At 34.1% G+C, this 12,743-nt stretch overlaps 1 protein-coding gene across 1 annotated transcript in view; it reads left to right on the top strand.

Moving 5' to 3' along the window:
- The window catches only part of GUCY1A2 (guanylate cyclase 1 soluble subunit alpha 2), a 239,212-nt gene that overhangs the window by 155,922 nt on the left and 70,547 nt on the right, over positions 1-12,743 (top strand). Inside the window, exon 7 of the mRNA XM_036221560.1 lies at positions 5,734-5,877. Coding sequence (XP_036077453.1) covers positions 5,734-5,877 — 144 coding nt within the window. The remainder of the gene's footprint in view (positions 1-5,733; positions 5,878-12,743) is intronic.

The raw sequence follows: 12,743 nt of genomic DNA on the forward strand, positions 1-12,743 counted from the left end.
CTGGCGAAGGAAAAAGTGGAGGAGGAAGAGGTGGAGGAAAAGGTAATGGAGCGATGTTCATGGGGAGGGGCATAGAGGTGTGATGAAAATTAAAGTGTTAGAAGTAAAGGAGGTGGTAAGGCCCTGGCCCCTAAATGTGATCTCTTCAAACTTTCTTGAGTCTAGAATTGGAGACAGTGACTGCTCAGGCTGACAAGGTCTTCCTCCAGCTGGAGCCCAAGTTTGGGTAATTGCCATGGCTCTTGAGTGGGAGTATAAGATTCGTCAACCAAAGTATAGCCACATTCTGAGACAGTACCTTTTGGAGTAACTCTACCCAACGGCCATGCCCAAAAGCCACAATGCAGATTTCCTGAGGTTCATATCAGTTAGGACAAGATACAAGTTTAAGGTCTTTTTTAAAACAAACTCCTATTGCAGCAACAAGGTGATCATTAAAGAATATAAGGTCAGATATTCTGGACAAGTGGCATTTCTTTCCGGTCTGAAGATATAATCTGGATCTCATGCTCTAAGTCCTTTATCTGCAAGAGTAGGACATCACCTATAGCTCAGACTACGGCCTTCTAGAATCTGACAAGATTGCTATTATTATTAAAGGGAACCTGTGGCCCAACTCCTGCAATGCTACCTGCTATGTGAAGGGAAATAAGACTACTTTCAGCAGGGAGACTTATGGAGATACTCAAGCCATCGGGGGACTAATGTGGTTAACTCTACCTTTAGAGGTTGTTCCTGCTCCAGATTACCTGCCATCAGTTGTTGGACCTGTGCTTGGCCAACAGCGATGTGTGTGTGTGGGCCTCTCTGCACCTTGGCTCCTCTGTACTCTCAATGCTCTCGACTTCAAGAATGTAGCCTTTAGTATGGTCATCGCTTTGTTCAAGCTAAGAAAATGATGCTGAAGACTGCTCTGCCTTTGTCTGCATTGCTTGAACCTTTGTCTGTGTCGGGTCCTTCCTACTTGCTTTTGATGTAGGAACTTCAGTCATATTTGAAGATCAGTATATCTTCAAGAAACACAACATCAAGAACAACTAAAAGCTGAGTTTATGCTTGCTTTCTATGGCAAGTTACTCATCTCCAAGTATGTCCATTGGACATTCCATGGCTCTAAGTTCTCTGCTCGGCTACCACCACCTACTTTTCATCTTTGGCCAGGTACCGATTTCATCCACCTTGCTAAGTATCAAGCAAAACAGAGACATTAACGGCAGAGAGCTACTGAGCCTGGGTGAAGTGAAGGGCAAAAAGTTAAGGTGTCTCTGAATCTACCCAAGTCAGTTTTTCCTGTTCTTCTGCTATTGATGTCTTCATGAAAGTCTGCGCCCTGCTCTACCTTTTCTGGCAGCCTTTTGGATAATCCATATCCAGACCACCAGCAACCCCTGAGTCTGGTTTCTAGTCAGCAAGGACCTGCAGAACTGCTGTGAATTCAGGCCTCACTAACTGTCAGAGAAGTCCTCCCCTGATCCCTTTTTCCTTCTCACTTAGGAACCATACCTAATGTCAGACAGGTGATTGGACCGGCGGATGTGGCTCCATCCTCACAGCAAGGATAAATATGGTATCTTTTCTGATAATCAAGTGTCTTACTCACAGCCAATGAGCCCAGGAATTACGTGGCATGTTTGCCAGCCCCCTTTTACTCACCTGATTGTGACCAGGTGGCCAAGTGCTCTGTGAGAAGGTAGGATGTAAAAAAGACATTTTTCATCTTTGGGCTTCATCGGTCTGCCTATATCTCATTCCAACACCTCTCCTCTCCTCCCTCTCTTCATCCCTGTCCCCTCTTTCTGTTTCTAAAAGCACTAGAACCCCAAACCAGAAAGAAAACAAATAGAAAAGAAGACTTTCTAATTTGCTTCTCGTATTGATAATATCCAGAGGGAGAGAGGGAAGCTATCCAGTGAAGTAGACTTGCCAGAGTTTTCTGACCTTCTCCTCTTATGCCCCCACCCTCCAAACTCTTTCACAAGTCCCAGAAAGTTTAAAGGAAGACAGACCTAGGACTTTAGGGCTGACATAGGTTTGGGTCCCATGGGACTGGGTTATGAATTGTCCTGTAGTATGCAATGTTCTATTAGGTTAATCCCCACCCCAATATTACCACCACCCTCCCCAAAAACACACACACTCCTTCCTCTTCACTAAGCCCAAATTTCAATGAAACCTCCTAGATATTTCTTAAGTATAAACCTGGAGAAGAATGTTATGGAAATGAGATTTTATTAGGAGTTAAAATAAATTATTTTAAATGATTAAGATAAAATAAACAAAAAAGTCTAAGAATTTTATTTACACCATCTTTATTTCTGAAATAATATGAAGATTTTGATTATACAGTGTTGAGAAAAAGATACACAAGATAAGTGAATTATTTAATTGATCAAAGCAACTAGCTATCATAACAATATGCAGGACAACAGTTATATACAATATTTTTAGTACTTAAACCTCTTCTACATTCATAAAAGGATATAAAGTTTTCAGACATTTGCATAAGCACTATCTTTTCCATCTTCGTGCCTAATCTAGCCATTTTTTAAAAATTTAATGTCATTCGAGCACAGGTTGGAGATGCTGAAAAGAAATAAGATGAACTATTTTCGATGGTGTCTGTTGTGTTTAAAATTCTATTTAAAAAATACTGAGATAATTATAAAGGAATTCAAAACCCAGTCAACTTTATGGACAGTTTTTTTTTTTTTTTTTGGTAGTATGTTTACAATGGCCATTTATCTAACTATTGTTAACTCAAGGAAACATCCTCAAGAGCAATTATAATTGATATATAATGCTTCCATTTCACAGCTCCCTGTGAGGCAAAGTCGACTAATTATTTTAAAGATGGTCATATATGCTGAATTCTGCTAAACTTGTATAGACCTGATGTAGATGAGTGGAGAAGAGAGAAGAATGGAGCTTTAATGGAAAGTTGCATTACTAAAGTAGTAGCATTTCTGCCAAGATTTTCAGATTAAGATGCTGACTATATCTGCAAGGAAAGAAAAACATCACACAGACATATTACTTGCACTTTACATACATCAGGGTATTTGGAAATTTTTAAGCTGTTACCTATTCATTCACACACTCACTAATGCTATTCGCCAAATATTTCTGGCTCCTTTCTGGGCACCTGGTTGGTTGCATTTTTCCATCTCCTTTATGTTAAGCATGGCCATGTGACTTGCTCTGGTGAAAGAATCTTGACAGGAAGCTATCAATGTCACATCTGGGAGAAAGCTGTAAGCGCTACCATGTAATTTGTCAGATCTGCCATTACATCCAGCTCGAGGTGAGGAGGTTATATTAGCCTCTTTCCTGGAGTGAAGAAGCATGGCATAGCATTTCTCCTCTCCACTCCAAACCGACATGAATATGTAGCATGAATCAGAAATAAACCTTTGTTATTTTAGAGCATTAAGATTTGAAGGTTATATGGCTGCTGCAGCATAATCTAGCCTACCATGACGGAAGCAACATCTTTTAGATTTTTTTCTGTATGTTGAGTGTTTATGAATAATTGTGAGAATTTCACATTTTGATATGGGCCATTGTTTTTTGATGTCTATTTCTTGACTCTTTTTTGATTTTGTTATTTCCAATAGTTAATTTCACTTTAAATATTTGGAAACTCAGTGCTATAAAATGCTATAAAATCTTACACTATCATGTATGGGTTTTAATATTACTTTGTTATATTGAGCACATTTTTATTTTACACTTCATTGAATTTATGTATTTTACCAATCAGTAACATACTGGTCCATCTTCTCCATATATTACATTACATAGTCTTAAGGAGAAAGTGCAACATGTAATTAATATTTATTCTTTTGGTGCAATTTCTGGAAATATGCATTTAATGGAACTCAATAAACTTTTGCTGAAAAGATACTGGAGATACTGCTGCTGAGGAGGAGGATGACCACAGGGATTTCGAGAAAAGATCATGGTCCAGGAACATGCATGTTCAGAATGACTGTGAAACAATTCAATTTATATGAATAGTTTACTGTCTATTTGTCTTACTATCTGAAAATTAGAAGTTAGTTTCAAATACATAGCTAACAGTATTTTAGATTTTAAAATTATACAGAAATACAAAAGGATGAGATAAATATGAGAATCAGCAAAGGATTTTGTGTTTCCAGGGAGGAAATAGTAAATGGCCACATATTAGCTCTTTATTATTTGCTGGGTGTCTTTCTCAGTGGAGATTCTTTGAGGGAAGTATATTTTAGTCCTTAGAATGAAACCTTTGCCAATTCATATGTCACTGCCTTTCTGTTCTTACCAAATGATTTCATTTACATTTTTCTGGCATCAGAAAACAGGTCTTAAAATGAAATTTTTGAACGTCATTATGGTCTGAGGTATTGAAATCACTGTTGATGCATATTTCCTGATGAGATTCTAATAAATGAGGGATAATTCTGGCATTCCTCATCCCATGAACTTCTTAAGTATTCTCATCATATTCTCTATATTAGTGCTTACTGAATTTAATGCAATACATCTTTTAATACTATAATGTTAGAATGAATTTACATGAAATTTAGTTATAGCTATTAAATCTTAATTAATAGAATCTTATAATTCTTTGTATATTTATAATAAAAGTATCTCCAGTCATTTAGAGGCAATTTTTTCCTTCATGGATTTACATGACACATAGTTCTACATGCTGACCCTGAAACAAATGGTAAAATTGAGCAAATGATAGAATTACTGTTATTGTAATCATAGTAAACGTAGTGGATTTATTTATTTATTTGGTATTTATTAAATATCTATATTTTAGACACTACGATAAGCCCTATGAATATAGAGATGAAAAATACATGGTTTCATTTTTAAAGAGCTCAAATCATAGCTGGGGATACATATTCATTATACATAGATACGTATTGATTTTAGCCTATGATGAAAACTATATATCAAAGAGGTATGAGAAGTGCTGCTGAAACAGAATAGAAGAAAAGATTAGTTCTCAGAACTAATGGAAAGGTCATGGAGGGCTTCAGAGAACAGGTAATATTGAAATTGGGCATTTTATACAATATTTCATCACTTTGCTCTAATTAAAATATTAGAACTCTAGAGGATTTTACCATCATATTTACTTTGAATAACTAGTGAATTTTTCTCTGAAAATAAGTTAAACTTAACTTTTAGGCCATATTTATGCTTTGGGAAGTTGGGGGTTTTAACTTGGGATAAGTATTTAAAATACTGAACAAAAGCAATGGCCATTCAGAATGGATGCTGACCATAAAGTGAGAATAGGGTAGGAAAGACTTCGACAGTGCTTGTTAACTCTTTAATTATAGGTTTATGGATAGGTTTTGCACATCAATCTCTCATCTGTCAAATATAACCCATATTGAAGGTTTGAAGGAGACAACAGAGTGGCTTTGAACAAAGTCATTAGTTAGAAACTGCCCAAGTAAAATACTTCTTTTTTCACAGGAATAGTTGCGTTACAGTTGTTTTTCATTTCAATGATCATCTATCGTGATAATATTGATGAACAGCTCTGGAGTGAGATGTCAGTATTTGACTGTGGCTGTTTGCAAACTCTGCTGTGATTACACTCAGTTGTCTAATTGCTTAATTTATCGATATTTTGCTGACATGTTTTTCAGCAACATTTGTGATTGCAGATGATCATTTCTCTTCTGGCTCTTATCATACGTTTGCATTTAATTTGTCTGATTGCTGCAGGTGGAAACAATAGGTGATGCATACTGCGTTGCTGCAGGACTCCACAGAAAAAGCCTCTGCCACGCTAAACCCATTGCTCTGATGGCCTTAAAGATGATGGAACTTTCAGAAGAGGTGCTGACACCTGATGGAAGACCAATCCAGGTAATCCTCTCAACATTCTTGAGTATAACGCGTATTTAACTGAAGGGGCAAAAAAAAAATCTCTTCTGAATTTTATGTACTGTAACCTACAGATCTCGATAAGTCAGATGTTCAAGGAGGATGAAGAATAAGTAGAGATAACACATATATTCCAGGAATATGGTCTAAAATATGAAAAAGTGTGAAAAGCAAATTACTGTTGAGGAAAAAAGGAGCTAAAGGATTAAACCAAGCGGAATAACTTGATGTCAGTGACCAAGTCACCAAATACAAGCAAAAATGATGGTCAGAATCAGAGTCTAAGAGATAATCCAACAAAGAAACAGAAAAGCAAAAGAAAAAAGGAGGACCTAGGCAACCTCCTGTGGGTAGTGTACAGGTATTCCTCATGAAGCCTCAGGCCCCAGGGTTACTTTTGTAATTTATATGTGACAGAGCTTGAAGGCCAGAGCCCAGTAACTGAGGAAACTGTAAAAATGGAAATGTAGCTTCTGGTGTGTTGTCTTTTTTTGGTATTGATGGCTCTCTGCAACATAAGATCCACCTCTGGGAAGGGATTAGGTTACGTTAGGTCACAGAACCCAATGGATCCCAGAAGTGTTGTTACTATGAGTCCTTATAAACCAGAAATCTTATATTTGAAGGAATAACTTTGAATTTAAGCGAGCTCTTCTATAACAGTTCATTAACTATGAATTAAACAAATAGAAGGAAAAAAGTGTGAGTACTCTTCTAGTGTTAGCATTATGGCAAATTAGATACCCGAGTATCCCTTCTGATTGAAATTATTAAAATGCAGCGTTAAATATTTGTTAAATATTTTTTAAAGACTATTAAGCACAACAGTGAACTTATAGGAAAGAGAAAAATGTGCTAATCACATTATGTGTGTAGACTGAACGAAATTTAAGTGGTGAATTTAAATTAAGTGCTCTGTCATTAACAGGGATAGTAGGAAACCAGGAAACACTATTTCCTGCTTGGAGGAAGTCAACTTCAATCACATCCTCAAAGAATTTCCACAGATTAAAGTGCTCTGGGAAATGAGCAGCTAATATTAAAAAACAAAACAAAGTAAAACAAAAACAAAAAGACACAGACTCACATAAGAATACGAAGTACTATGGCCAAGAGCCAGCAAAAACTGTAAACGAGGAAAATAGATCTGGAGTGTGGTCAGATATCAAAATTTTCAGACGGAATCAAAATGACGACCTTTAATATAATTAAAGAAATAAAAGAGACGCTTTAGAATGTGAGGCAGAAACAGATTTGAAAAAAAACCAGAGAACTTCTAAGCAATCAACATAATACTTAAAGAAAAAAAGAGCACATTTAGATGAGTTTTAAAGCAGATTAGACATAACCGAAGCAAAAAAACATATATATTAGTACACTGAAAGCTAGGACTAAAGAAATTACCTATTATTGAGTTCATAGAATTAAAAAGGGGAAAATATGAATAAAAATGTAAAATGTGAAATGTGTAGGAGACATGAAGGAGAGAGTGAGAAGATGCAATGTGTATATTCAGTTTGGGTTCCAAATGGAGTTAATAGAGGGAACGCAGAAAGGAAAAATTTGGGGAACTATTAAATCAAGAATCCAAAACTGAACATATCTTAATGAGACTGCAGCACATCAGAGAAAAAGGCTTGATAAATGACCAATGTAACATTGATCAGTGAGGAAAGGATGGGCTAGTCAATAACTGGTTTGGGGACAACTGGTTATCCATGTGGAAAAAAATATTAAAATTGCATCTCTATTCCATGAGTCTGCACATAAAGCAATTCCAGGTGAATGGCCATACTATAAAAGTATATATAATTTTATAATTAGGATTTTTTGACTTAGAGAACCATTTTTTTCTAAACTAGTCAGGTCAAAAATTTTCAAATCATAAAGGAAAATCTGTATAAATTTTACTATATTTGGATGAAAACCTTCCTGTTATCGAAGAACACCTACAGAGAATAAAAAAATAGTCACAAACTGGGAAAATTTATCATAACACATTTGACCAATATAAGTACTTTTGGGTAACCTCATCAGTAATCAGATTAATTTATATTGATAGCACCATAATATGTCATTCCCACTTACTAATTTGGCACAGCTTTGGAAGTCTGATAGTGACACTGTTACTGAGGATCTGGATCAGCAGGAAATCTCACATATAGCTGATGGGGGTCTAACTGGTACAGTGTCCTTGGCATTAACTAGTAAAGTTGAATTCGTGCCTTTCCTACAACCCTCTCCTAGATGTTTACCCCAGAGAGATACTTGTGCATTTGTAGCAGAAGTCAGACACTGGCGTATTCACAGCAATGCTTTCATAATAGCCCCAAGTTGGAAATAACTGTAATATTCTTTTAATAGAATGGATGAGCTGTGATATATTTATGCCTTAGGATACTATGGAGTTGGGTAAATGAATGACTTCAGCTATTGACATCAACATGGTTAAATGTAAAAAATAATATTGATCAAAAGAAGCAAGCCGCAGAGGAACGCTGTAGCATTATTCCATTAAATTAAATTTCAAAACTAGGAAAATTGAAAAAGTATGCTGTTTAGAAATATCTGCACTAATGGAAAAGTGTAAAGAAAAGAAAGAGAATGATTAATACAAAATTCAAGATGTTACATAACTCCACGAGAAAAAGAAAAGATGATGGGAAGGGGGAGGATGCAGTATGGAAAGTGAGCATAGGGGTTATAGTGCAAAATTACTCATTTTATTACTATTCTTTAATGTTTACACACGTTTACATTTGACAATTTAAAAAAAGTGTAACGAGAAAGACTCCCACCAGAGGTGAAAACAAAAGCAAAGAACATTTTTAAAAAATCTAATCTAAGTCCACTCAAGACACAATTATTGAGTTATTCAAGTATGTGAATGACACTTCTGCCATTGTCAGGAAAAACAAACAAACAAAAGGAATGCTGCCTCAGATCTGCTGCAGATGGCAAATATACACATTCTACTTTTAATTTCTATCGGTTCTTAAATTTTCAAGATTACCAGTTGGGTCATGTTATCATTTAGAATTGTTTTTCTATATTGGATTTTCTTTTATAGGAGATACAATGTTTGTATTGATTCAGCATTGTCAAAGCAAAGTTAAATTACCAAAGAATAAAACAAGTGAATTCTGTTTTACAGTGTGTTCACCTATATTTTCATTTGCAGGATATAACATTAGCTCTGTCTTATGAATCAGTCTTATTAAATCAGAAGAGGAAATGTCCATAAAGATTTAATAAGAAAGCAGAAAGAGAATTCAAAATAATAAAATCACCTTAGTAATTTTAGCTTCATTATTAATTTACATTATTTGCATGGTTTGGGGTTGTTTTTTGGCATGTTAATTTGATTTTGAATTGGCTCCTACCTTGGTGTTGTGGGATCATTTCTAAATTTATTAGAAGAATCTTTCATTAAAAATGCTTGGGCGTCAGAGTAGAGTTGATTTGTGATCAGCTGATTGTTTACTTCAAACTAAGTTCTTAGGCTATTTTAAAATTAAGCTATTCGAATTGTAATAATTGCTCAAACCTCTCAAATTTTGAAAAGTAAATTAATAATTTTCATATGCCTATAAGTTTTTGGGATACCGCCCATGATGGAAATAGGAACCTGAATTATCCATTATATTTGCTTTCAGATGATTGGTAATGAATGTCCTTGAATCATTAACTGGAAAATTGACTGGGTTAATTTTTAAATTTAAAAAAAAAAGCAAAACAGAATATAGCATTTCACTTCTTCAGTTTGTAATATTCAAGGAAATTATTTTTCTATAAGTACTCTAATGAAACTCAGAGGCTAGTTTTGACTGTACCTACACAAAAGGAATATGGTCTATTTATACAATAAATTCTGAAAATTTAGCCCAAAGTGACTTTAAGACTGCCTTTAAAAATAGTGATTAAGAATTTTTTTTTTTGTAATTTATCAACATGTTTATTCTACTGGCTAAATATATGGAAATGTCAGCATTATGCATATTTTATTTTTTTCTTCCCTAGAGGGAATCTGATTTCCTTATTTCTTAAACAATAGACAATTCAAGAAAAGTAAAATCAGACTCATATTTTCTCCCCTCTGTTTAAACTAGCTCTATGGTGATTTCATTAGAAAGTTAAATAATTTCATGTTATTTGTTAACTTGTAAACATAATCTTAACGAAGTATTATGAATAAAGTTTTTAGTGATGAAAGACTTTTACTAATAGTTTAACCACTCTTTGATTAAAATAAAACATTTATTACTGTTTGTGCTTTATTCTTTTTTTAAAAAGTGGCAAGAAGGGAGAAGCTGGGTTGAGAACTGACTAGAGTATGTGATTAAACATATTGTAGAAAGAAAAATAGCATTTTCATGATTTAAAACTTTTGAAGAAGACTGAGTATGTCCAGATATCTAAGGTTTACTTCTGGATTTCAGTTTTCAAAATATTTACATTGAATTTCATCACGTAGACATACAAATGCAGAATTCCTTCATTAGTTTAGAGAAGAGTACATTTTTATAATGAGGCAATTATAGAAAGATTGTGAAATAGAATTTTAAAAGAACGTGGTATAATCATGTTGTAATATTAACGAGTTTAGCAATCTCATTGTAAATCAGGGCAATGCTATGAGTTTCTTCTCACTACCTAGTTCAACGGCAAGAATATTAATGTACTGTAATACATGAAATCTAGCTCCTTAAGCTTCAGTTTAGGCTTCTAATGAGTTTACAGGATTTTTTGAGATTATGAATTAAATATCTTCCAATTAATTTTAAAATAGTTGCTATTTACAAAGGAAACCTGGTGTTGTTATCTTAATATTTGAAGGGATTTGCTTTTCGCAAATATTGCAGTATTTAATCTCTTGAGATTACAGCCCAAGATTGTTTAGAAAAAAAGAAAAAAAACTATTTGATAACGAATTAATTCTCTGTGATTCTTCGATAATTAATTATTTATAAAATTCTCATTAGTACTGTGCACCCTGAATACTTATTTGAAATATCCTACCTCTAGAATCTACGTCTAAGGAGGTAAAGCTAAGTGATCAGAAAGAACTACATAAGCATTATATGAATTCCCCGTTAAGATACTGAACCCTGTTATCCTTGCTTCTCATGTTTATACAAGAAACACATTCTAATTTACTTTTAATCTCCTAGATAATGCACATAGTGACAGTTTTAGTAAATCATTGTTTTACAATAGCAATAATATACAAAAATACTATATAATGTTACTGATAAAATTTATGGCTAAATATATTTTTAATAGATCTACGTTCTAATAGTGAATTTATTTGGTACTAGAAATGTATTTATGTTTTTAAAAAAGAATATGTTTAAAGTATTTTTTCAGAGTTTACTAGTAGGTAAGGTTACAACAGAATCTATTCTGTATTTTGCTTCTGTTTAATTTAGGTCTGTATACTCTCTTCAATTCTATCTTTCAGCTCACTGATACTCCTGTCAATTGGTTATGAAAATCATCTGTGAAGCTCATCCATTTAAAAATTAATGTCTCTCATAGCATTTTATTAAGTTTCCATTTATCTGACAAACTTTTATGTTATTTATTTCCTTTAACATATCAGCCATAATTAATTTAAGCTCTTGGCTTGATAAATCCATTCTCTAGAACCCCTGTGGTATTAAGTGTGTTCTTTCACTTAATTTTTAGTCATATTGCTTGTCTCTTGTGTGCCTAATTATTACTACTATTTTTTGTTCGAGTGTTGGACATTATATGTAAAAAATCATAGAAATAATTTGAGACCAAGAATGATGTTACTCTCCTATAAGGAAAATTTACATGTGCTTCTGACCAGAAGGGATTGCTGAGAGCTCCAGCAGTCCATGATTTTAGTGTGTAGGAGGGCAAATTTACTTCTGATTCACCTTACGTTGTTGGTATTGCCCTGATACCTGTGGTGTGCCTGTCAGGGTCTCATCTCAAAGTTTGAAGGATTTACTGAGGCCTCCCCTTGGCAATCTGTGGACTTCAGTTTTTGTCCCTATAGTCCTGTGAGGTTGTCAGAAATCTTGCTCATTTTTTCTCCTTCTCAGTCACTTCTGAAGTCAGCAGATGCCCATTGCAGAAAAAAGCACCCTGAAATTCGTGCTCACCTCTCCTCACATTCATCTTTGCTCATATTTTGCTGCAATGCTCTTTTATTGCCTTGCGAGCTAACCTTCAGAGGGTTGCTCAAATCATATAATCTGCTTTTACTGGAAATGGAAGTTCAAAGTGATGTATATTTTTTATAAGAGTTTTATCTTACTAATAATGAATACTTTGCACTAATCTAGATTTATGCCTATTTTCAGCCCAAGTTACAGATGATATTATTTTTAAATAGAAAAGGCAGAAACATCTAACTGTATTTAAACTAGCTAATGAAGAATAACGATAACATCTATAGAAGCACTTAAAGGTATGCCAGGCACTGACAGTTCAAAGTGCTTTCCATGTAACCACTCTTAATTAAGTTTCACAATAATTCAATGAAGAGTTATTCAAAAGAAGAATAAAAAATAACCAGAGTTCTTACTTGCTGCATTCTATGGGCATAAATAAAAACATATTAAACAAAGTTTATATTGTCGAATTTTTCCTATTGTTTTTAGTATTTCATTATTTTTTGTTAGACTTTTCATGGCTTTAGTGTTCAAGAATATTTAAATTTATACTGGATGTTCTCTTTAAGAAAATGAAAGTAAATAATCCATATTAGAGAATTGCACTAAAATGATTAACTTTTTAATCAGAAGGTAAGAGAGATATGTTCAGTTATATGTGTGTGAGTAGAGGGGAAAAAGACAATTAAGATCACCAGCCAG

Source organism: Rousettus aegyptiacus, unplaced genomic scaffold (assembly GCF_014176215.1).
Source record: "Rousettus aegyptiacus isolate mRouAeg1 unplaced genomic scaffold, mRouAeg1.p scaffold_m13_p_5, whole genome shotgun sequence".
NCBI lineage: Eukaryota > Metazoa > Chordata > Mammalia > Chiroptera > Pteropodidae > Rousettus > Rousettus aegyptiacus.